This window comes from Struthio camelus, chromosome 5, assembly GCF_040807025.1.
Source record: "Struthio camelus isolate bStrCam1 chromosome 5, bStrCam1.hap1, whole genome shotgun sequence".
Taxonomy (NCBI): domain Eukaryota; kingdom Metazoa; phylum Chordata; class Aves; order Struthioniformes; family Struthionidae; genus Struthio; species Struthio camelus.
The window spans coordinates 67,986,309-68,013,019 of record NC_090946.1 but is presented as its reverse complement, the minus strand read 5'-3'; the positions used below and the strand labels follow the sequence as shown (position 1 = coordinate 68,013,019).

Genomic DNA, 26,711 nt, shown 5'->3' with positions numbered 1-26,711 from the left:
CGTAACGCACACATGCAACTAGTTCTCTATTATAAACCGTATAAATGAAAATTTTAGATATTTAAATAAAGAAAAATTTCTGAAAACCCAGCTGATAGTCTCAGATGAGGCGTCAGTCAATAAGATGAGCATGTAAAGAGCAAATCAGCCTTTGGTCTATTGGGCAGCAAGCCACCTTAGTCATATTAGGCTTTTAATCATCATAGACCAATACTGCTTCACCTACAAGATGAAATACCTAGTGCTACTGCACTAAAACCCAAAGTTTTAGTGACATAAAATATACATATATAAAAACGAAGCTAAAATTTTAAAATTAAGAGTTTTTAAACAGATACTTAAAAGATTATACCCATCTATTAACATGATTGGAAAAACTATTTGGAGAAGTACTCTAAAGTATTTAGCGCACTGTTGATTTTAAAGTTTGTAATAGCTCCTCTTATCTAAGGACACTGAAAACACTATTTTCAGCCTAGTTAGAAACTTCTACTTTTAGTATACGAAGTAATGAATTTCAAAATGAGCCTCAGCTTGAAGCCTTATTCTGACCTATAGAAAAACAAGCACCTCTGAAGATGTGAAAAAACCTGTTTTTGTCAACAAACTTTAAATCAGCCCATTTTTGTCATTTTTTGAAGCCCAGTTTTCTTGAATTTTGTTGTTTTTGTAGAAAGTTCTTATTTATTTTAAGCAAGAGCACAAAACACACATAGAAAAATGGGCAGTGGCAGAAACTTCCAAGTTTATCTGAGAGAACCACCACTAAACTAAAGCCCTTTTCCTCCAGTTAGCATTTTCTTTATAGAGTAATATATGGCACCTCTTGCCTGGATTAAAAAAAAAAAAAGAATGAAACTGCATACACACACTCTCCATCTTCTAGTACTTATAAACTGGGCACAGATGCAACCATCAGAAACTGTGACCCAAAGACAGCTGTAAGTGTTAGGGTAAGTCTGTGTTAGAGACTAGAATTCTTTCATGTCTTGTCAGCAGCATGGGTTAAGTCTCCAGTCCTAAACTTAAGCCATCAGGACTCATGATAAATTACTACGAATTACTATATTGGAATAAGATACTCATATAGCAGTCTTTTTATTTCCCTATTTAGGCTTGAGTTTTAAACTCCATTAAACAAAAAAACAAACCAAAAAAAGTCTTGTGGCTTTAATGCAAATGACTTAAAAAGAACATACCTACAGCAAGTTTCAGTATTTAGAACTGATATCTAAGCTCTGTAAACAATAACTTCTTCAGTATAACTGGAAGTCCTAATATCCAACTGTACACAGACAGTAATAAAGTGGCTGATATATATGGAAATTCACAGGCTAGCTTACTGTATAGTACTGTATCTCTCCAATTCGGAGCAAATATCTTCCTGCTTAAGGATCAAACATCAAAGAAAATACAAATAAGTAAAGCCAGAAAAGCAGGAGGAGAGTGGGGAAATCATCTCCTTCCCAAGACTCAAAACAAAGTTGACAGTGCCCTCACTAAGAACTGTTCCAATTGGAAGGCAGAGATCCAACTCAAATAGGGCGAGAAGAAACTGTCCAATCTTGAGTAAAAACTACAGCTAAGTCTGGCTACTGTGCAAGCTATCACATGTCAGAAGATTAACATGGAAATTCTTTCCCACTGTGAAGTAGCTTCCTTAAATCCACCAGCCAGTGGTTAATATAATCTAGGAAAGAATGATAACTGTGTGAGAACACCAAGTATGTTTTGTCTTATCATCAAGAGAAGCTGACAGGTTGATTATAAAATGGTCTGAAAAAGAAGATTAACAGAGTATCTTTTGAAAGCAGCACTTGTATTGTCTTAACCACTAGTCTGAAAATACTTTAAAAGTAAAAAAAAAAAAAAATTGTGTAATTTTGAAAATTGAAAAATCCTGATTAAATTCACTGTTGCATAGGTAACTGTACGCAGATACCCAGAGAACAAAGCACCTTGTAATTTTCTATGCGAAAATGTGCTAACAGCACAAAATTTTGGTATTCTCTCCTCTCCTGCTTTTTCCACTAAGAAGCATGAACACATCCACTCCAAGACAGCTAGACCATTAGGTGACAGACAAGCTGGATAGAAATCAACAGATCAAAACAATGGTTTCGGTCAGATATTAACCAAAGCCTGAAGAGATCAAGATGAAGGGACTATCCAATTTCCCTTCAACAGTAGATTTTTGAGACCTGAACAAAGGTCTGAACTTCCTGTAAAACAAAGTTTTGAAGCAAATCTGAATTTAAGGTCTGGACAGTTAGTCATTAACAGCCAAAAAATGATTTAAGCCACATTAGTTAACTGACCTACCCTACAGAGTTCCAATATATGCATTTTTCAGGACTTCTGAATTAATTTCTATTAAATGATAAATAATCAGTACAAGTGGGTAGCAGTGCCTAAAAAACAACAAGGAAATAGTCTATACACAACTTCAAGTACATTAAGATAGACTTGCTTCAGTCTTAAAGTCTCACTTTAAATTACACAACTGCAGATAAATACAACTCCTGTCAAATACTTAAAAGTATGAGCTTAGGACAGTAACTTTAATGGCATTTATATTAGTGAATATTACATAAGTCAGGGAGATCTTGAAAGCTTTGTTTCAATCAAAACAAAATAAAGAGAACTTTACCTCTATTCCATCAAAACAAAGTTTAATAACTGGGACAAAAGCTTCTTCAACAGCCTGGGGAAAAAAAGTTGCATTTTATTTTCAGCATAGAGAATAACACTTATAAGCAATAGCTAGCAGGTCTAAACAATCACAGTGAAACACTGTTTATATTGATGCTTTCCTATTTATTGAGCTCAGCTTTTTTCAGCTATGTGTTTCTCCACTACTGAAGATCTATGCAGTAAGGACTGAAATCCTACACTTATGTACTATGTGTTACAGCTGCCTAGATATTAATTATAGCCCACACTCATACCAACAAGCTCTGACAATAGCACCTCAAGGTGCAATTCTCCTTCTCTGTCACTGTAGGACCTCAGAAGACATCTTTTACTCCCCATATCATCTCTAAATACTCTGAGGCCAACCTGTGGGTATTCTAAAGGCCTCTTATTTATACTGTTTCCACAGTCAGTATCTTTTTTGGACAACTGATAAGACAACAGCTGTATGACTACGCAGTCTGACTTCACCTAATCCAGCTGCAAGTCACCAATCCCCAAAGTTCAAGCATCTTTTCTAAACATGCTCATTAATTGATGTCAATTCTGTAACCTTTCCGAACTGAGCATGTGAACATGCCAGATCTGCATGCTTCTGTAAGAGCAGCAAGCATTATGACCGCCTTATATGCTTTCCCAGTAAGAAAATCTAGGAATTGCAAGACGTTAAGCATAGTTCTAAGAGTCTTCCAGTTCATAGAAGGAGGAGAACACAATGCTACCCTGCACACTTAATCTTAGCCTACTGGTTGGCAGGATGGATATGAAGATATGAAGCTAGCAAGTCTCCCAAAATCACCCACTAGAGCATCCCATTTTTCAAGTCCAGGTTCTCCAAAGATAGGGGTAGACACACTTCCTTAGACCTAGCTGGAATGATTTAAAATATTATAACACGCTGACCTAAAGGTTATTGGCATCATCGCAGATTCGACAGTGTGCATGTTCTAATTTACTTTTGTGCTACATCAACCACATAAGCTTGAACCATCACCAAATAAAAGGTTATGGTAAGATTAATTAGAAAATTGAAAATTACATTATAAAAAGGTTCTGATGCATTCAATACAATTGTTTCAATGCGTGCAGTATCACCACTAGATGCTTGCACTGCACTCTTACTCTGTATATTCTCTAGTGGTAACAGTGAGAAAATGCTGCAGAGAGAATCTAAATGTTTTGGTTTTTTATTTTAGGACAGAGCAGGACTAAACCAAATCAGAGTTTAATACTTGCCAGTTATAACCTTTATCTAAAAAGAATGAAAAGAGGAGGAACTTTATCCTGAGCTAATGCTGAGACTAAACTTCCCATAAGGTGACCTAGAAAGGCTTGTCATTCAGGTATAATGGAAATAAAATACTGTATACCAGTATCTCTTACACTCTCAAGAGGGAAAATTTCATCTTTACTTGTTAAATTGCTTGTATAAGCAAGATACTTGCAAAAAAAAAAAGTTACCTTCATTTTCAGATGCACAGTTGACAGCCAAAATAGGTTTTGTTAGCATCACAGTAATGGTTTATATAACCATAAAATTATGCAGTATTTTTTTCTTACTCTTTCTTTTTTTTTTTTTAAAAAACCTTCATTAAAAACACACAAGTTATCCTGAAAGGAATCAGGACCACACACTTGCATTTACATCTGCTTTCTGCTACAGACAGTGAACCGAAATCCACCGGTGCTAACACATACTAAGAGGTTATTCTGCTATCCAGATTTTGAAACTGGTGTTATCTAGTAACTAAGAAAAGACTTAGGAAGATCTCAATCTATTTCAAATACAGTGATAGGCCTCCTTCTAGGTTAATTAAAAACCTAGTGCGAGCCTTAGCAGTAGAACTTATTTTTGCTTATTTTAATGTATCATTTTTCCCACTGTTAACTTTTCAGTATCTTTACTTTAGCTATATCAGACAATTCACATACCCTCAGATCTTTTACTTCTTCTTGTTGTTTCAGTTTTTCATAAAATGACGTGAAAAAATCGCTTCTTTCAACATGTCTTGGTGCAACACACAGGGCATCAATATCAGCACCTGAAAGTGTTTATTAGCACAATTAGGTTACACAGACATAAAACACCAGCAACAGCCAAAAACATTTTTGCAACCAAACAAAAAAATTAGTTGCTCTTCTTACAGCTATTTCCAATGAAAAGTAATTCCAAGACAAACTGAATGAAAAATATTTTCATAGCCCTTAAGTATATTGTACATATATACATTCTTCCTTCAGATGTTGAACATTTATAGCAATTTTTAACAATAAACTTTGAGAAGCCGAGTATAAACCTTTCTCTATTTAAAATTAATTTGCATCTGTTATCTAATCCCCAAACCATAACACGATACAAGAAGTTTTACTTAGAATGAAGGAAGAACAAAGATAGCTCACATAAAAAAAAAATCTAACACCACCTCAGAAATCAAAGAAAGATTTTGTTACTTAAGCATGGCATTTACAGGTTATATAATATTAGAATTTTTATAGTAAAAGTAAAATTTACCTTTTGTATGAACCCCTAATCTATAGGATCCAAAGGTAAAAATTTTTCCTCCAACATTTTCTATTACAGACTGTGGAAGATTCTAAATAGAGCAAATAAAGCTGGTTATTTTACCTTTGCAAAGCGTAATGAAACACATCACTTCAGAAAATGAAAACCAAAAATATTTTAGAAAATTATGTTAATTTACAAAGATTAACACCATTCTGAGTAGTAGTCTGCTCTCTATATAAATGCACTGTCTTTGATGAACAGCTTTCTAAGGTTTAATTACTACTGATATAAAGTATTTATCATTTAAAGGAAAGAGAAGTACGTTTGCCACTTGGGATCTATTTGTAGTATTATGGCTACATTATGCATTACTCCCTCAAATTTGGTATTTGTTCTAATGGTTCTACTATTCAGGAGCAACACTTTAGAGATATTATGGACATTAACCATTTTGCTTAATACTCAGGCTTTTAGATTGACTTAGAAATTAATAATGGATTCCATTTTAGATCAACAGAAAAATACTATTTACCATATCAATATTTATTAAACTACTCCGAATCAAAGACACTTAACAAGATACTGTGCTCCTTTAAGCAAAAGTTTGGTTTTCATAGAAGCGTTTATTTTATTATAGAATTGTCTGGGTACCTTTACTAATTTAAGGTCACTAAAATTCCTATATGTATCTTTAAAGAACTTCTGAACCCACACAGCAGTGGGCCAAAGACAGTTACCCCTTTAAAACAGTATGCAATACATCACAGTTTGAAGCTCTACATTAACAGTCATCCAGTGGAAAAATGCAACTAAATTGAGAATCTGTTATTCCATGTATGAACTTAAGTGGCTTCAGATCTTATACCAGGCAAGCTCCTCTTGCTATTTTATTTTCAGGAACCTAACTGTATATAGCTTTTTTTTAAAAAAAAATAACAACAACAAAAAGCCTTGAAAAACGTATAAATGCCCATTTCATAAGAGAAGTATACAGAAGAAACAAACCTGAACACACTGTAAGTAAAATACTTTTTGTTTTGTTTTTGGGTTTTGTTTTTGGCTAAAAAAGCCACTTCCACCTTAACTTTTACAAGTTTGTATTCCTCCAGGGATAGGAAAAAAATAAAAATAAAGGCAGAGGGAGGGAGGAAGAGAGACCTATACAACATGGCTTGATTTCAAGGAAAAGTTTTGTTTCAACTCAACTCAATATATTACTATTATTATTACAGTTTAATGAAGCAACATTACAGGATAAGAAATTCGAAAACTGAATATTCAAGTGAAGATGATCATACATATCTTAAAGCTACAAGAAATCCATTTTTAGATCTAGCACTGGTTAGGTCTAGCCAATTTAAGCATATAAGTATTGCAGAATCATACACAAGTACACTGACAAAAAGTGGTATTTCTAGCTGGGGAGGAGAGGGAAATACTGAAAGTAAGCATTAAAATTGCCACATATTTTCCCAGTATTTGTTAGTTTACCTGCATAACAACTCTAAATGGGCAACGTTGCCTAGAAATAAAAGAAGTCACGTAACAGTTGCATTTTTTTCCCCCAGTTTGATCAAGTCTTCCCAAATTTAAGATGCTTCATGTTTAAACTGGGAAGATAGTTATTTTTCTACAAAAATCTTAACATGAGCATTTTTATATAAAAATCATACCTTGCTTTCACTGATTTCCCGTATCCATTCCTTTACCAGGTTATTTAATTTCCCCAAAATTAGAATCCTATTGATAAAACATCAGAATCACATATAAATGAAGTTACAGCAAACTAGTGCTATTTACTAAAATGTTGATCAGCATTATGAGAGTCAACTAGAATAACATTACAGATATAATTATAGCTCGTTTCTATATGCATATATATATATATATGAATACATATACACACTTAAAGTCGTTCTTATAACACTCCCTCTACTTTCCTCTTTATCTAAAGACATTCAAGTCCTTTAAGCTCAGAATAAATACAGGCATGTAAAGACTTCACACATTAGGTATATGAATTCTACTCATTTTCAAAATAAAATCTGTATTTACGAAATACATGGACCTGAAAGAAAACTGAGAAGCAGTACTGAAAGCAAGAAATTCTAGAAGGCTTAAGAAGAGGGGAAAAAAATCCCTAAAAGCAAGGGTCACTACAACTAAGTAGTTGTGAAGAAGAAAAAACAAGGAAAAAAAAAAAAAAAAAAGAGCTACACACACATGCAAGCCAGCCTCCTAAATCTAAAGACTTGATCCATTTTATGTTCTGAGATAGTCCTGTCCAGAGGATAAAGTTCAAGCTTTGTATTTTACTAGCCATTTAAAAAACAAAACAAAACACACATTTGAAAGAACAAACATGCTTGGGGTTCAGCAATCAACTACATGAACCTCAAGATATGAGAAAACAACTACTAGAATGTTTACTCACCTGCGTTGCAGTTCCTCTTCCTCTTCAAATACACCATAGGGTTTTAGGGTTTCAATTAATTTCTGGGTAAGCATGCAGTCAAACTCCTTGGGGGCAGCTAAACTGATCGGTGAGGTAATGCCATAATGCTTCTGTAGCTGCTGTGTTTGTGATCCCTGGGTTGTAACAGGACTAACAAAGGTAGATAGAGTTACCAACAACGAAATGATTTTTTTTTTTTAAATTTATTCCCATCAGATTAGCAGATAGAGACACATACAATAGGGAAAAAAACCCTATTGTTAGCAGCCACATCCCAGACCAATTTGTGTTAGCTCTTCATGTTAATGACAGCAATAGAATTACTTTTCTCCATCTCTAAAATTGGTTGCAAGGTGAGAAGTCACTATGATGCATGATCTTTTACATCAGCTGACTTAACAAACTCAAAACATTCACAGATGTCAGGAGGCTTGACATTTTGACCTCAACAGCATCACACAGTTCACTTTAAGCTAACTTCCTTGCAGGCTTGCGTAATAGAACAGTGGAGGAACAACATCAGCTAAATCCAAGTTGCAAACCTGCTTTAGTGACTCATCTTGATGCCATCATTAGATATAGTCTTGCTATACGGGGAATGGTGGGGGAGAGAAGATTTAAGAGGTTTATTTCTTAGACTTTGCCTTGCACAACAGATGCAACCAGCAACATTAGGTGTCTTTAGCCTATCTCAGGTAGGCTTACTGCATCTGGAAACAATTTCATAAATCACATTTTTTCCTTAACGTCACATTTTAACTCATACATAGAGTATTTTTCTAAAAAGGAAAATAAACCTAGAGTAAAGTTAACTCATTGCAAGGACATAGCTCACTAAAGTTGCAAAGTTAAACAATCCAACTATTAGACCTCACAGCATCCTTATCTTGCACTTCAAGCTAGAGAAGTGGTTCTCTAGCTAGTAGGTCATTTCTCCCACATTTGAAGGTGGTGAGAGGGGCAGGAAAGCAAGCAAGAGAAATTTAGCAGAAACACAGAAGTGAAGGTAGCATCATACTACGAATCTAATGATGGGTTTCCTACTTTGGCATCTTGGGTATATGAACAGTCTTATGTTTTTTCATAATGGGTATACATCTGTTTATGATATTCATATTTGAATACAGCCTTATTTTCAGAACCGGTTGAGCTTTAAGCCCAGTAAGGTTGAATATTTCAAAACTGAACACACTCCTGTACAATAAAGTGTCTGTATTCAGCATGCTGTATCTCTATAGTTAGAGCTCTTGTGAATTTACAATAGCAAATGCAGTTAGCTATTAAAATCATTTGTAACTATATCCAGCATTTTAGAACAAATATACTTAATTTTAAACAGGTAAACTAAACAAATTTTTACCCTTAAGAACATTCAGTCTTGCTCATGATATTTCACAGATGTAGAAAAACACACTACTCAAATCTGCATTAAAATAGTTCTAAGGGTTACTTTCAGCATTAAGTACAAGTTTTGCTAATCTGTTTTGACAATTTTTCTCTGAAAAAAATCAAACGTAGCATTCCTAATTAAGAGACAAGCCACTGTTCTAAAGCACTTGAAAAAATTTTCATAAAAAAATATGAAAGCAACTTAGATAAGTTAACCAACTCTTAAGATACCAACATCAACATTCACGACCTCTCATCAAAATAAGCAGCTCAAAAAATGTGGCTATTATAGCAACAGCTATTCAAAAAGCCTTTGTGATAACAGAAACAAATATTACATGAAAGTTAAAGTAACATTTATGTAAAAGTTTTAATCTTCAGTACTTATTCTTGCTATGTAAGATTGTTTTCATTCAACAACATAAAGTAATCATTATGTTTAAAACCAAAAGTAATTAATATCTTTAATATTTTCAATCCAGAAAAAGTGGTGTTAATGTCTCTATCTGAACATGATTATTCATTTCCCTAGGGCAAACCATCAGTTTGGTCTCCTTTAATTTTCACAGAACTAGGGCAAATAAAGATTCTCACATGCGAAAAATTCAAGCTCACAGCTTACGTGAAGGTTTCATTCCTTGCAAACAAAACACTACGATTGTTATTAATTCTTCACATTTATACATAAGTCCATTTCTAACATACTAAAAAGGAATCATTTTTTCAGTTTGACTACATATTTGGGGGAAGGAGGGGAAGCACAGCTACAGCACAGCTTTATTTTGACTTCCATAGCAGAATTTTTTGTAAAATTTTCCTCCTCAGGATTTCATTCTTCATTTCCTTGAGGATTGAATCTAAAAATGCACATATATAATTTGTTTGCAATCAAGACCTCAGTGGCAATGCAAGCTTCTTACCAAGAAAGTTCAAGCCTATTTGTCCATGGGCAACCACCCACTAACGAAAGTGAAAAAAAAAAAAATCAAAGCAGGAAAGAAATCCAACAAAAACAACAACAAAAAAAACACACCACATTGTACAGAAAATCAAAACCTAGCTAATCATTTCTGAGAACAGGATTTGACATAGCTTCCTTCAGCTTAAGGAGAGCTTTTGTCAACTAATGAAGAAGTTGACAAGAACTGAATATATCGTATAGACCTTAGGACTTGATGTGTGAATGAAGGCATTTTAAAGAATTGTTCAGATGGGTTACATAGAATAGATTCTAACTAATGGCAAAGAAAACCATTAAATATAACTTTTCTTTTTTCAGAATTATTTTTAGGAATAACAACGCAAACAATAGCTTAAGCAGTGAACTTTAGCTACTTAGCTGCCACAAAAAAAGCAGTCATAAAACAATATATATTTAAACATCCCTTAGACATTATAAATATTTTATTTTATAGTATAATTAGATAGTTAAATTTACAGTTTCTCCCCTCTTCTACCTACTGTTAATTAGGTCTTTTTTTTTTTTTCAAATTAAGATTTTCCAGGTTACATATTTTTAAAGTAATACGCTAAAACAATCATTATTTTAGCTTTATTTCTGTAAAAATTCCCTAACCGTTTCACTATAACTTTTACACATCCGTAACTAGAAACTATATCAAATTTCACATAGATATTACACTTCCTTGAAGTAGTAGGCAAAATTCAGTTTGACAGAAGTTATTTCTAGTTTTCTAAAAAAGACTCAACCAAAATGTCACTCAAGCACTAATCCAGTGAAGCAGACACTGGAGGTCAGTATTGCTGAGCAAGCCCTTTGTCTTTTACCTGTTTCTTCCTACTTAGTTCTCTTCAGTTTTACTGACACCTGCTTGTAGGCTCAACACTTAACATTTTAGAGAACTAATAACTTTAAAAAAAAAAAAAATCCCTTTTCCTTGCCCCTCAAATTACAAGACAAAGAACAGCCAACATTAGATCGCTTCCCTGATCAGGTTCACAGCAAAACCCTGGAAACACAATGTGCAGGTCTGTCTTAGTAAGGAAATCGTATCCACATGTTGTTTTAAGTTAGCAGTATCTTCAAGCCCTTTACAACAACAGACCAGTCGTGTGCCATGTAACAAGTTTCGAAACCACTCACAGAAAGGACAGATTCAAAAAAACTATTGAACATACCTCTTTGGGTACTGTTACACACACACACATATATATATATTTAGTTTCTGCTTTTATGTTCATGTATTTTATAAAAACAAAAACAGAACGTTCTCAGCAACAAAGAACCACCCTAAACAAAGTTTCACCTGCATATGAAGGTTGAAGATTCAATACTACAAGTTTCTAGACTAAGGAGAGCATCCCTTCTTAAACTTCAAAAGGCTAATCCATCTTAAGGCCCCTATTCTAGCAGACAGTTGGGCAGCAGGTTCAAACATCCCCACCCTACATTTACCATTAACTGATTGATAATGATATGTAACAGAACTATAAATATCATTAAGTGACTTTGTGTGCATGTCTAATGGAGCAACCCCACAGGAGTGTATTCTTCATGCAAGTAACGCTCAACCAATACAAGGCATGAAGTCTGAAAAGTTTGTGCGCTCTGGCTGCTGATAAAATCAAGTCTTTTGGACAATAGGTACTACTAGCCTTTTTCAAGGCTTAGAGGCAGAGACAGTATAACGCGTCAATCTAAATACCCAGAAAACGGTTTCATCACCTGCACAGAGCAAAAATATAAATCATAGGTACACATACAAATCTAGACAGTGCTATCTACTTCTTTGTTCTCAAGTTGGATAAATTACTTACTTTGTGTCTAAACACTGCCCAGATTAAATCTGTTTAAAAGGGCTTGTGCGAGAAGTGTTATATTCTTACCAAACTCACAAGAACAAACTCTAGTATTCATACACACTCCTCTAAAAGGCAATAAAAAACCCTCACTTTCCACAGCTGTTATGGCTGTGAATCTACCCTCCACAGAACATACTATGTAGCATTTTCCTTTAACCATTAATGTTTCTATCTCTAAGAAACACTGAATATGGACATTTCTAGCAGAACAGTATGTAACATTCTCAGCTGCCTTCTAGAAGGGTTCAGAAGTCCAGTAGATGCAAAGCAGCTTACATTTCAACATTACCTAAATGCTTTTCAATATTAATATATTTTAAGGCTAAAAATATTTATGCTAAAAAAATTGAAGCTCAAATATTTACACCCACTGAAGTTTAGCCTACTCTAAGTTTTATTTAGCACGTTGAAAGCTACTTGAAGAATGTCTTTGTTAAATCATAGAAACAAACAGTACTAGGCATAGAAAGTTTAATATAAAGTCATTTAAGGAGTCAATAAATTAACTAGCGCTAAGTAACCAATATTAATCCATTTAAATGGCAGTAAATCTTTAAAATTACTGCTCAGCAAACAAGTATTTACAGGTATATCTTCTCCCCGACCTAGTTACCCATGAAGACAAGAAATTTCAAGTAGAGCATTTGCTACCTGCTTTTTAAATGAAACAATAAACTGTCATTGAAAACTAACTTTACCATTGTGTTCCACCTCCCACCTTTAATGTTGCATTTACATCTTGCATTTTAGCCAAAAAACACTGATAATCATGAACAACTGATGTTTCACTTGTTTACAAAACCATAAAGATCACCCTCTAACCCCCCAAAAAAATCTCTCTCCTTGAAAGGGCACATGAAAATTTTAGTTTTTACCTGAAACACATCATGATACTACCTTTGGAATACCTTAGTTTAAACTATCAAATTTATTCAGAGGGAACCAACAGGTAAGTGTCAATGCTAGCTTTACAGCTTTAAAAGATAGGTAAGTCAAATCCCTAAAAGGGGAGGTGATTAGTAAAATTTGTTAGTCATTGTAGTTAAGCATTAACAAAAAGTAAAGAATATTAAACATCAACAGAAAGTCCCATACCAATTAGTCAATCCTAGCAGCAGCAGCGCTAGGTTTGGTAGGCCTTGTCAGGGTCTGACGGGCAACTCAAAGCATGTCTAAACCTTTTTTTTTTTTTTTTTTTTTTTTTTTAAGACTAGGCTTTTTTTTTTTTTTTTTAAAACTCATCAGAAAAAAGAATAAGATATAGTTTCGGGCTTTTTCCCCCATTTGGTTCTAGTTATAGTTATCCAAACATATGCATTAAGATCTTGAACTTGCTCTCCTGTGAATATGAGCTATCTATCAATAACACAGGATAAAACAGAAGCTGCAGAAAAAGATGTATGGTTAAAATTAATACGTTACTGTTGTTGTTCAGACTTATCCTCAATGACTGATGAGCACAGGCTGATAGATTAAGCCATCTGCAAACTGGGTGACACCTTCAGTGCTTAATTTTGAAATGCTATGATCCAAAATTTCATCTTCAAACATGAATTAATCTCAATTCTTAATGAAATGCCCCTATAATGCAACTTTTCATATAAGCACTGCATATGAAATTCTAGTCTGTACCATGTTAACAGTAGCATAGCTAAAAGATTTTTTTCCTTTAGAAACCCTAGTTTTGGTAGATCGTTGCTTCTAATATGGTTATCAATACATATTGAATTAGGAATAAACTATGGTAATGTAGCCATTGGTAAAGCTATTTCACAACACAGTGCAAAAAGGGAAGAATAAAATTAAACACACATAAGAGGCTTTATAGTTTCCAGGCATGTACCGTTGCCTCAACTGACTACATCAATAAATCCAGTCTTTCTTACTTACTAGTGCAAGACATCTAAGATAGATCCCTGAGGCAAAACTGGTAATCATATCATCTAGTCAATTGGAGCTAAATTCAGATTTCAGAATTGTCTTGTCCACATTTTTAAGTCTCTTCCGGCAAGGGTCGAGTTTGGCAATTGTTTCAAGTTTCTGGCTTAATGCTGATGCCCTCACCGTACACAAAAGAAATAGACAGGAAAACTGAGTGAGGTCTGGGCAAATTAAGGGGGAAACATCATTTTAAGTGGTTAAGACACTTTCCTAAACAAAAAGTTTGAATCTAGCAGAAAACTGCTGGATCATTTAGATCATCCATAAAGACGCTTTCAGTTGTCAGTATGAGGTGTTAAAGACATCTGAACATGGGCATTGAAGCAATGACAGGCAACAGAAATATAGAAGAGCTGTTGAACTATAGCAGAAGGAAGAACATTCAAACACATTCCATTAACCCCTGATTCATTCTTGAGTTCTCTCTGGCTCTTCAGTTTGGGACAGTTTTTGCACATTAGAAAAGTGAAAATAACCTGTCTAGAGACACACACCATTCACAACACTTCATAACAGTTTCAAAAGAAGTTGCTCAAGTTTGAATAACAGAAACTTCTACTGAACTCTGCAGCACTTGAACAAAAATAACGTCTCTTACTATTTTGGAGAAAAAACATTTCATAGGTAGCAATTTAAGAAAAGGAGAGATTTCAAAAGCTATTAGAAGTACTGAATGGAGAACTAGAAATCAGACAAAGCATTTCATTGCGAAGAGATTAATTTGCCTCAGAGGTGAAATTTGCTCAGTAAATATTTGGGTTTTACAAGTTCTTTGCAGCACCTCCATGTTAATAAGTATCAACTCCGTGTTTTGGAGTGACATTAGAAGATAAGAGAACTACTGCAGAAACCACATACTTGCACCACAGTTCCTCTGTACTACATTTCAAAAATTAATCCTCAGTACAAGTTTTATTTTATGTTCATCTTAATAAAGTTATCCCTTTAAATTAAGGCTTTGCCCTTTAAATTAAGTTCTTCTGAAGCAGGTTCGATCCCTTTTGCAGTTATATTCAATTCCTTCAATATATTTAATTCCTTCTAAAGTGTAGTCTATAAACATCTGAGCTCAGTTTGTTCAGAAACATGCCGTTTAATTCACTCCCAGTCCCATGTTTAGTCTCATCTTTCTTCTGAAATAGAAATTAACAATGACTAATTAAAAGCCAATAAAATGATGGTTTTTATATTTGTCTAAAACAAAGCTCAGTGAAATAAAACAAAGTCTTACTTCCAAACGGAAGTGAGAATAAGATTGACTGCCTACAGTGAAGCTCGAGAAACTTCATTAACAACACTCCCTAATTCTAACGGGGAAGTTATCAATACTGACAATACTTAAACTTTCATAGCACTTAATAGCAGTTTTAATGTTTCAAATATATAACTCCATGCATTCTTCCACTTTCGGTAATGAAATGTCTTTTGCTGTGATTTCAGCAGATACAGAAGTTCAGCTGACAAGCTATGTAATAAATAATATTAGCAGTTTAACAAGAAACAGATTATTGCTGTTATTCTGCTACATGGAGGGTCAGAAGGCCCAAGTTACATAAAAAGAGTGTATCATCAATTCACAGAGACATGGCTGCTGCTTCACTGACTTAGCAGCCGTACTGCATACAATGTAACTCTAACTGAAACATATTAACAGCTCAGTAAGCCTCATATCTCCCTGGCATTTTACTGTTATGTTTCAGACAATGCAGAGGAACAAATATTCTTTGCCTAACGGTTCACGGGAATATATGTTTTAAGAGAGGGAATATCTACATCCATTTCTAATAAGTCTTTTAAACAATTAAAAGTTAAGACTTTTCCTTTAAGCAGCTGCTAACTCTTCACAAGATATTAATGAGATTTCTAGGAATTTAAGTGTTTATGATTCTATTATTTTTACTAAACATTAAAAGGCTTATGCAAATACCAGCTATCAGCATCACCAGAACCTGAGTTTATTCTCTTGCTATTTAAGTGCCTTGTAAGTAAATAGCATCCCTGTTTTTATAGTTTTATTTTTTTTAGCCGTATGGTACAACACGCTCACACAAACACACACGCCCCGCAGCATCAGAACTGCTACATGTTTCTTGAGAACTCTGAAATAACACTTCTGAAGTGCAAGAGTGACGATTCTCATCTCTGGTTGGGCGGGAGATGAGCTCTGACTAGGCCTGTCGATTGTAGACAGCACCCTAAAAATTGAAGTTTAAAGGCTCCTCCTCCAAAATAAGGGGGGAAAAAGTACAGATGTATTTTGCTTGTCACCCTGAAAGCGTGGCAGTGACAACACGAATAGGGTTGTTCTACCCGTCAGCCAAAGGGTAACATCAAAAAGCAGTGAATGGAAAGAAGCCAGAAGAGAACTTCCTAAGTTTTTAAATATTCTAAACATTAAATACTCACTAAACTTAAAATTAGAGCTACCACTACCCAGATAAGGAATAAAAACGTTACTAGCACTGCAACGCTTACTTTGAAGCCTTGACTGAGTAATAAGAAATTAACTACTCCAAAAATGCGTAAACAATAGAATAAATGCAGAATTTGAGAAAACTTTACCCTCTTCCTCATTAAGATAACCTTTTGTATAAGAATGGCTGCCAACTGCTTTTTTTCAGCACAAACATTAACATTTTAGAATAGTGCAAATACTCTAATAATATTACTTAAGTATTTTTAAAGTTTATCGTGATTTCCTGTAGTAAGAAAAATTACAAATCATTGTTAATCTCTTCAAAGCTGAAGGCAACCAGTGGCCCAATTCAATCATTAAAAGTAGCCCAAGTCTGAAACATTATTATTAAGCATTTGGTATTTATGTAGTCACAACAAAATAAACAAGAATGAAAGCAGAAAAAGTAAACACCCTCCCATTTTCCTGGAGCAAAAAAGCTTAGCCAACTTCATAGTTAAGGTTCTGGGAACTTTTCATTGTTATAACGAACAGCAGCAAAACTTATCTATAAAGACACTGCAATCTGGTTACACGAGCCTTAGAAAACACTCAGCATAACCATTTTCCCTTCTGCGTTCATCCACTCTGTATTTTTCCCACCATAAACTTGCTCAGCTAAGTTTGTCTTATCTGCACCATGACTAATATAGAAGCGCTTTTAGACTCTATAAAAAAAACCTGTTTTCTATAACAGTAAAACAGGGCTGTTCTTTACATAAACCCTTCATGCTTAAATCTATAGCTAAGGCAGTAACTTTTGTTTTTGTATGTCTCCTTCAATACCCAAAAAGGCCTAGAATAACAATACATCTTATTCCTAAAAGCCACTTAACCACCTGTCCATCACTGGTTTTCTCCACTTAATTTAAGATAAAGTACAAACATTACGATTTATGAAACCGAGGGATTAGGAAGATCTGTTGTCTCACTCTGGACCTTCAAAACATCAAGAACAAAAAAAAACGACCAGCGAAGAAACAGAGATTAAGTTACGTCCCGCTTCGTCACTCAAGACTACGGGAACGATTACAACACGGCAGGTCAAACGGACAAGGCCTACTTTTTCAGGGGAAAAGCCCCCCAGTTTCCCCGCGGCGAACGGCGGTGGGAGGAACGATGAACACCCATCCGTTACTACCGGCCAGGGGGCGCTCCTGGCACGGGCTGGAAACGAGGTCCACTAAGCGGCTTGGCATTTCGGAGCCACCGAGCGCTGGATGAGTTTTGCAAGGACAGCGAGCTCAGCTCGGATCACATGTTAGAACCAGCCCCCGCGCCTCTCCCCCCACGGAACGAGGAAAAGCTGTTCACACAGCAACTGAGGGAGTGGGTCTGGTAGCATCTTTGAGAGGGAAAAAAAAAGCTTCATCTTTTGCGGCCAAGTAGAACGCAAGAAGAGGATAAACCTGCTGCACCTTCCCGCTTGATCTGGCTTGAGTTCACGCTGAGTCTAAGTCTTCCCCCCCCCCTTCACCAACACGGATATCCGCGCCGTGGCCGCGCGGCCCCTCATGCTCGCTGCTGAAAGACCGCGAAGGAGAAAACGATAACAGCAATAACGTACAAGCCACCTCAGCATCTCTTTCTGAGGTCGTAGCGATGACGGGGAGAAGAAAGCAAGTCGCTCCTCGCGGACTGGCCGGCGAGCAGCGGCCTCACAGCCCCTCACACTGCGGCACCGGAAGAGCCCAAGACCGGGGGGGGGGGGGAGCACGAGAGAGGGGGAAGGGCGAGAGCGAGGAGAAAAGGCCCCAGTGAACAGAGAGCACAGGGCGCTACGAGGGGAGCGCTGAGGATTAACAAGGCTGAGGCTTTTAAGACACTCCACGAGGTTTCCAACTTACAACGGCATCGTCTCTCCGGCTCCTCCTCCTCCGCCGCCGCCGCCGCCACCACCACCACCGCCGCCGCCGCGTCTTCCTCTTCTCCCTCCTCCTCCTCTTCTTCCTCGTCCTCCCCCACCGCTGCTGCTTCCGGATCGGTCACTCCTCCCGCTGGGAAGCAGGGATCGTGATCATGGTACGGGCCGGGGTCGGGCCTTAGAGGGAAGAAAGAGCCGTTCGCTAGGCCCGGCCACCGCTGCTTCACTTTCCTCTTCCCCTCCGGCCTTCTAACATGGCGCCCGGGCGCTACCACAGCAACGTTCTAGAACGGGGGGGGGCCTTACGCAGCGTCGCGGCCACCCCCGCACGCCGCGCACGCTAGCTCGCCCGCGCATGCCCAGCGGCCGCGGGGCCGGCGAGCAGCCTGGGAGATGTAGTTCCGGCTAGGGCAGCCAGCCGGCGTTTGAAAACAAAGCGCTAACGGCTGCGGGGCGGCGCATGCGCCTGGCGGGGCGAGGCGGCGACCGGCCGTGGCGCTGCCGGGTTCACGCCGGGCGATGCCAGAGGTGGCTGCACCGCACGGCCGGGGAGGGCTCCGGAGGGGGCTGGGCCCAGCTCAGCACGTGCGTGAGCACCGGGGGGTTTCCAGGCGGGCCTGAGCGCGGCCTGTAATTGCCGCGGAAAGTAAAGCCGGGGGAACTGCTCGTTACTGGAAGAAGCGGCCACAAGCGCCGCGGAGCGCCCGCGGCCGGGAGCCGCCGGCTGCGGCAGACCGGCCTGGGCAGGCTGGCGTCCCCGCGCTGGTCCGCACGGCGCTTCAGAGCGGAAAACGAGGCTTTGCCTGCCGCCGTGCGTAGTCACCTCCGTCAGGCGTGTACTTCTCCTTCGCGGGCGGCACGGAGCAGAGACACGCTTTTCTGGTAACTGTTTCGGGAAGCGCGATGGCATAGCGTTCAGCAAAACTGAAGGGAAAAATCACCAGCTCTTTACACGTTTCTACCAGAAAAATCTCTTCTTAGGAAAGTAAACGTATTATAGCAAAAACCTATTTTGTCTCTCTTTTTGTTTTAATGTCCAATTTTTTAATCTTTGTCCTGAAACATAAGACTCTCAAATTACAAATTCGTCTCCAAAGGGCTCACAAGATAAACGGTAACTTGAACTGGTGCCATACACGAAGTGTACTTCCCTATTACTTTTTTTTTTTTCCCCACAATAAGAGGTGATGGTTCAGAGTTCTGTTCCTGGCCCTCTCATCAATGACATCGCTTTGTGTGACGGTAAAGACAGCCCAATTAAGACTAGTTTTCTGTAAAAATAGTGAAATGTCTGGGTAAGCACATAGAGCATTAATAATTCTTATATTAAAAGTAATAGCTAAAATGTTTTTATATCACCATTTTAGGTTTTTTTTTTCCCTCCTCCTCCCAACTGTCCTTGTTTTCTGTTTTGGCAAAATACTATATTTACATATTTGTTTCACACTAAATATAATATCAGTTTCTGCTCAGTCAGCATAGTTTTTATCAGCAGTTTTCTCTGAAAGGTGTATGAAATCAATAAGGGAATGGCAGCCAAACTGTAGTGGGAAAAGTGCCTGTGACCATGCTAGAAACTCCAGATGCTTCTTGAAGAATCTATGAAAAACACATATTAAACTTGAATGAAGAAGAAATAGTAAATGTCATGAGAATTACAGCAATTTGTATGGTACCAAAAAAAAGCCCCAAGATTTGTGGTAGATCTTTACTGGCAAAACATTGATCCAGGCAGTCAGTACAACACAAGAGACTGTGTTGCGTGCCTTTTGTCTGTTGTTAGCTGATAGGCAAAGAGAAGATAACTGATAGGCAAAAATTCTCGTTTGGTTATTTTTCTTGAAACTGCTGCAGGACCAAATGTGTTCTTAGTGTTGTAAGCCTCTGTTTTAATGAGCAGAGGAAGTAGGAGAACTTGCTGCTTCTATTTATTTCCATTTTCAGTAAAAATAACCTCTCTCTTTGTGAAGAAAAGTTTTTCTCAGGCAAGTTGTCTATTTCTACTATGGGTGAGGGCAAGAATATCCTGCTTAGTTAGACTGTGTAACTGAAATAAACCAGGAAGAAAGTTTTGGAGACATAACGGATTCTTACGGTTCACAGTTTAAAATAAATAAATGACATATGGATGCACAAGTGTATTAAGATGTGTAGTAAACTCTGCTCTTGTAGAAGGAACATTGGAGACCAAATACAACATAATCGTACAGTATGAGAAATAAAAATGAAGATTATATAATAAGCCTAAACAAAAACATTTCCCAAAACTAAGTATTTTTATGGTAAAATGCATTAGGAATGTTCTGCCTTTCTATTTCATGACGTCTACAGCTGTCAGGATTTAATGTTTATCTGATTCGATTTCAGGATTGTTCTTGAAGAGATATTCTGCCTACGAACAGAAGATTTTCAAAGTTATATATATTTTCAAGTGCTCCATTTTAAAATTTATGCAAACTAACAAAAACAGTGGATAACATCGCTTTAAATAAAATCACATAAAGTATTAAATGGCTCTAAGATGTAATCTCTGACAGAGATGTTAGAGAAACCTTGTCCCCACAATTACTACCCACCACATTCTCCCCCTTGGTAATAGTGACCCCATCTCTGTCATGGCATAATAGGACAGCATTTGCACTCCATGGAAACCCCTACATGGGAGTATCCTGGGGCCTCACTTCTGGACCTAAAAGAGTAGATAATATAGTTCTTACAAGTTATGCAATTAATAGGGAAGATCTCCCGCCTCTACCACTACAGGTAGATATCAATCATCAACAATGTTAAAACAATTAAACATTTCTTCCTGTCTAAAATGGCACATTACACTGATGCATTCAATTTAAGCTTTTGCTTAGCTACTAAAAATGTTTCTTTTCATTAAAACAAATATTGCTCGTTAATATATTTCCTAGGAAATGGAGTAAGACTAGCAGTACAGTACAGTGGTGTGCAAGTTCTCATCTGAATTCACTGTAGATCCTGCTTTAAGCAGAAGGTTGAACTAAATTTGCTGAGTAATTCAGGTTGCAAGGTACCTGAATTCTATGGATGTCTTGCAGGATTTATTCTTGAGCTTATCTATGTATTGTGAAGAGGATTATCAAAGAACCTTCTTTCATCATTACAACTATGTGTTCTGTTGTGCCTAGACCTGTATAAGCAGAGTGGAAACTGATGTCCCTCTCTCTGCAGGCCTCTTTGTCACTGCAGAATTGGCATTGTACATAAGAAAGGCAGGGAGAGAGCGCACACCAGGGCAGATTCTAATAGTGATTCTTCTCCTGTTACTGTGTAGTAAAACAAGATGACCCGCTTAGTTGTTACAAAGTGTCAAATCATCCCATAAAGAGTAGCTGCTGTATTCTTTTTAACACTAATGATTGTTCTCCTGAATTGCAGGTACTAACCATTAATGAATTGTAATTATGAAAATGGGAAGATAATTTAATTATTTATGTTATCAGAGATTCTTTGGGTCTAAGTGAATATTTTCATTAAGCTTCTTCAAACATGTTTAAGAAAAATAAATGTAATCGCCTTACCAGAAAATCGACTGGATCATCTGGCCTAATCTTACAGCATTCATTTAACCCTTGCATAAGTGTTGGCATGACATGCTTCATTAAATAGTTTCGTAATGGAACGGACTGGGCCTCCAGTAACTCTTCTTCTTGTCTCTTTACTTCCTCCAGACGATTCTTCTACAAATAATGAACAAAAGAATAAAGAAGAAAATTTGTAACATTTACCAAATAGCACTTGACTAAATAATAGTGGTAGCCTAGAGAAATAATAGGAGTTAGAAGCCATGGACAAATCTTTAAAACTCACACTTAACTGCACAATTATGAACAATTTATTAAATTTGGAGCATAGGGCACACTGAGGAAAGTGAACTGAGCATGATGAAAACTGAAAAAATGTACCCAGTAAAAATATTTTGTTTCTCTCTTCTTTAACACCTAAGGAGAGGATTATTCTGTTTTATATGCTCCTATTTCCATTACATATTTGGCAAAATGGCTGGAAAACACTAGTATGTGTCATTTCAAAATTATTGTTATTGTAAATGCAGATAATTTCTTGAGGGGTCTTTGAACTTGGGGCAGGAGAGTGTTTTAACCCTGAGGAAAGCCTTGACTCTCTAAATAACTGCAAAACATCTCAAAATTCTTTCTTTTTTTATATTTTTTAAAGCTTTCATTTTTGGGGGGAGAGAGAAAGGAAGAGAGCTCAATATACTAAAAAGCCAGTGAATTACATCTGTCTACATCAGCTAATACATCAAATTCTTCTATTCCCATCCAATTCAATACAATTATTACACTCAGAAAGTAGAAGGTAAAAAAAAAAAAATCCTTGAGTTAGCCTTTCTTCTATTTAATAGCACTTAATAGCATGTGTACTTGCAATAGTTTTAGCCAGAAGATTACTCAAATATTTATTGTCCTCTCTTCTCTAATTGTATTCAACAGCAGCCTGAGTCATAGATACAGCAAGCAGAAGAGACTCCAGAGAAAAATCTGAAGACTGTTCTTCTATACTCAAGGATGACAAAAGCCCTGTTCCAATAACACTGATAGATGAATGTCTGAAAAGAGATTTGCTGGATTCATTCAATCTCGGAGTGATATTCAATAAACCATCTGGTTTTTGGTCACTCTACCCAGACACTGCAGCTATTCTACAATCTCAAGGGTAAATGAATAGTTGCTTAGATTTCTTAAGTGCCTGCCTATTTAAGAACAGGTTTTATTTAAATACCTATGTTATCTTCAAATAACGTGTAGTTTGTTTTTCTTAAAGTCAGATGGCTTTGAATGGAATGTAGATAAAAATGTGTTAACTACCCTTGCTAACCTTTCAGACAATCTTTATGGAGAAGACAAAATGCTATTTAATCTTGAATGAAGCTGAAAATAAGCATAGAGATAACAAAGAAAACTCTTGTATTTACAAGCCAGCATCAGAACAACATAGAAGCTTGTTTAAAAGTGAGCAGTTCCAGGGTTTTATTTCCCCATAGATGTGTGTGCACATTCAAATGAAAGAAAAGAATTCCTCAATAGAATGATCAGTTTATTTTAAATATCCCTAAAAGAAAACGACAGAAGAGCTGCCTTCTGGTGAAGCAGCCTGACTTTGGGTAAGAGCAAAGAAATTATCATAGTGTGCATTTCAGGTTATTTACCTAAAATGCCCTTAAGTATGGCAAAGTAAATAGGGAAAACATCAGGTGCAAATCTTGTGAAGTCAGGTCCCCTAAATACCTGACTTAAGTGTTTATTAAAGTATTAGGAAAAAAAAAGCATCCTTCAGACCGCATCAGATATTCCTCACCAAAAAGCCGCTTAGCTCTTAAAGGTGTTTCTCCTGTAGACTGGGAGTGCAGAGAGCTCCAGTGCAAACTGGAACATTGATTAGACTATGCTGAGTTAAATCTTGTTTGAAAGACTTCTTCAAAGGCTAAACACAATTTTGCTATGACAGAGGATGGAGTATGTCAAGGAAATCTGAGCAAAAGCACCTCTTACTTGAATTTAGACTTTCTATAAATTATTTGATAATTATATAGAAAATACTAGTATAGCAAATTATAATAGTAAATACTTAAAGACTGAAAAACCATCCACCCAGGAATACCTGAAGAAATACCAGTTCACATGCATCAGGGAATCTTCCAGTTTCTAACTGGTGGAATTTATAAGGAAACTTTTAAACTCCTTTTTTGCCTATCATTCCTCTTAATAGATGATACTGCCTTTGTCAGAAACACAAGACTAAGCCAGATGTCTCACTGATCTATCCCACTTTCATAGACTAGGGTTTAAGCACTGTACATACCTAACATCCTCAATACTTCTCACTGAAGTCATAAGGATGATAATTTAGACTGTCAGTTCCATAGAAATAAAGTGGACTAAGTATAAAATTCCTAGAAGATTGGTTAAGGAAAGTCATCACTGTAAAAAATTAACAGCAGATTATAGCAGATCATTATGAACAGTAAAATAAAAGAGCTGTGACACAGCAACAAGAGGTGGATCATAAAAGTTAGTTTAAACATATGCTGATACAAACATGCAAACGATACTACGTCTGTAATTGAAGAAGGACTACGTTCTTTAATTAGGGCCTCACCATAAAAGTATTCTGAGCCAAATCTAAAGTACGATGTAAGGAACTAGAGAGTATATGCCATACTTTCCAAGTATAACAGCATATGCCACATTTCCAAGCATAACAGATTGCTGGAAGCCCCATTACTTCTACTTTTTAAATCCCAAAAATAACAATAGCTTCCCTGAAACGTGTAATAACCTACCCACTCTTCCCATTTTGCCTTCCTTTCAGCTGTTTCCTCAGCTTCTTTACGCTCTCGCTCAGCTGCTTCTTCAGCTTCTTTGGCAAGACGTTCCTCAGCTGCTTTGCGTTCTAATTTTTCCTTTTCTTCATCTGTCAAACCATAATTCCGAGGTTCTCCAATTTCTCTGATGATCTCTTTTACAATAATTCTATTCTCAGGATCTTCAAATTTGGCTACATCTTTTAAACAATACAAGAGATAACTTTTTAGGGCTTTTGTCAATCATCAGTGATCACTAGCAAATGACTACAAGACCTAACAAACAATATATGATGTCCACATTGATTTTTCCATTATAAGGTGCTGTTTTCAGGTGTCTGTAACTGTCCGTTTTCTGCTATATAACATGAAATTTTCTGTGCCTGAGTTTCTTTAATAGTTTCAGATAAAATAATTTGTCTTTTTAAGATGATATTAGGAAGAAATTTATTAAAATAATTTTTAAAACTGTTTTGTTCAGCAGTTGTAGCTTGCCTACGTTTTGAAACTTGAAAATGAGGTCATCAAAGCATCAGAGATGTTCCTTTAGCCAGTCTTATGGCAGCTCATCCAAACTTACGAAAATGGAAGCTTCCGAATCCGACCTGCCCTGGCCCAAAGGCTACACAATAGATTAATAGAATTTGGCAACAAACTCTCCCAGTTCATTCATGCACTGTTTTAGAGCTACGTAGACCTATCTCTAGTTTAACTCTTACTATGTTATACCTACAAAGCCAATCTATAGCTTCACCCAGCAGCATAAGGACTTAGCAAGATCTCTTTCATTTTATTCCTTCTCTTTTTTAACTGATGGAGGCTATTTGGGCACCAGACTTGCAAAATTATTCAGAAAAATGGAGACTGTCTCCAAGGCTTTCTGGGCTCTGCATGTATTCAGTATGGAGACATCTGGCAGAAGGGGTATAGAAATATACATGGAAAAGAAGAAAAGAGGAGATTTCAGGCACACAGAGATTAAAAAAAATAGAGGTAAAGGGCTTGGCGGTAAAGGACTGGGATTGCCAAGGCACAGAAATGGGTTAGGAGAGCAAGCAGAAGAACAGGAAAAAGCAGAAGTCGATTATATAGTTTAGATTAGAATTCAGTAGTCCTTAGTATACATTTCTCTGCTTTATGAAGCTATTTTGAAAGCCATTGGCAAAGTATGCTTCTCATCTCTTTCTAAGCACTAATTCTGACAGAAGACAGGAGTCCATTACTAATGCCATTGTTCCAAGAGATGATGCAGTTGTGATTTGGACCTGAGGTCCAAACTCTGCTAACTGCCCAAGGCAGGAAGATAACATAGCTCTACAAGATAAAATTTCTTTTTTAGTTTCTTCTTTCCAAAAATCAGGAATTTCATTCCTGAAGTATTCCAAATTAAAATAATATTAAATAATATTAAATTTTCTATGTCAAGCGGTGCATTATTTCTGTAATTTTAGCTGCACCTGGATATGTGAATTACAGTGCAAACTATTTTGCACTGAGTTGTTAGAAATACTTTAAATTAATATTTTCTAGTCATTTAAAGCACTAAGAACTCGGCGTTGAATTTAAGCTCTCAAAGACGGCAATGTTTTCTCAGGTGGCCAAGCAAGATTTCAATGCAAACGTTACAGTAATCATAATTAATTGCATATCTATAAAGACAAATTTCTTTAAATAAAAAATAAGGTTAGCACTGACCCTGATCGAGAGGAACCACCACCAAAAAAAGGAGGACATAAATTAAATTTTCAAAGTAAAGTACTGCAATAATTTTAACATTCCTTTTTGTAGATCTAACAATGCTTGTGTCACCACTCGCAATTTCCAAATAAGAAAAACAAGACACAAAGATAACTGACTTGTAGAATTCATGAGTCACTATAGAAAATAAGTGTTTCTAGAATCTTCAAGCCCACTCCTTTGTACTAATTGTATTTCAGATTTAGAAAAAATAATAAAAAAGCGATTCATAAGGCCATATGTTATGATTTTCTAAAATTAGTAGGGAAGTAAATTCTGATTAATTCAAATCAATATTTAAAGAATCAAGCACAATTCTTCAACCAATCCCCACTAAAGTCAGTAAAACCAGCCAACTTCCTTCAGGATATGACTGAGAAAACAGTTAAGTCTGTTTAAATCTGATACTAAATCTGATATGAAAAACAACAGCATCAGCTGGAGAGAGCAGAGCCAAAGAAATATTTACATCTTATCTCCTCCCTTCTATGAGTT

The 26,711-nt window shown here is 36.5% G+C and overlaps 2 protein-coding genes and 1 long non-coding RNA gene across 11 annotated transcripts in view; 1 reads left to right on the top strand and 2 right to left on the bottom strand.

The window, feature by feature from the left end:
- Positions 1-18,500, bottom strand: part of PAPOLA (poly(A) polymerase alpha) — a 47,671-nt gene extending 29,171 nt beyond the window's left edge. For 3 of the 7 annotated variants that reach the window (XM_068946986.1, XM_068946985.1, XM_068946987.1), the window contains exons 1-6: positions 18,111-18,488; positions 7,635-7,805; positions 6,874-6,940; positions 5,207-5,288; positions 4,627-4,736; positions 2,651-2,704 (exon numbers count right to left, since the gene is read on the bottom strand). In XM_068946986.1, coding sequence (XP_068803087.1) covers positions 2,651-2,704; positions 4,627-4,736; positions 5,207-5,288; positions 6,874-6,940; positions 7,635-7,805; positions 18,111-18,118 — 492 coding nt within the window. In that variant the 5' untranslated portion in view covers positions 18,119-18,488. Of the gene's footprint in view, positions 1-2,650; positions 2,705-4,626; positions 4,737-5,206; positions 5,289-6,873; positions 6,941-7,634; positions 7,806-17,830; positions 17,957-18,110 lie in introns of those variants that run through there. The other 4 variants (XM_068946988.1, XM_068946990.1, XM_068946989.1 and 1 more) reach the window with 2 other exon arrangements.
- An 87-nt stretch (positions 18,501-18,587) lies between these two features.
- LOC138067518 (uncharacterized) lies at positions 18,588-24,950 on the top strand. Its single transcript, XR_011141639.1, has 2 exons — positions 18,588-19,009; positions 22,609-24,950. It is a non-coding gene; the product is annotated as an uncharacterized lncRNA (long non-coding RNA).
- Positions 19,152-26,711, bottom strand: part of AK7 (adenylate kinase 7) — a 27,619-nt gene continuing 20,059 nt past the window's right edge. For 2 of the 3 annotated variants that reach the window (XM_009675604.2, XM_068946983.1), the window contains exons 16-18: positions 24,459-24,679; positions 21,676-21,834; positions 20,201-20,519 (exon numbers count right to left, since the gene is read on the bottom strand). In XM_009675604.2, the coding sequence (XP_009673899.2) occupies positions 20,469-20,519; positions 21,676-21,834; positions 24,459-24,679 (431 nt within the window). In that variant the 3' untranslated portion in view covers positions 20,201-20,468. Of the gene's footprint in view, positions 19,399-20,200; positions 20,520-21,675; positions 21,835-24,458; positions 24,680-26,711 lie in introns of those variants that run through there. The other variant, XM_068946982.1, reaches the window with a different exon arrangement.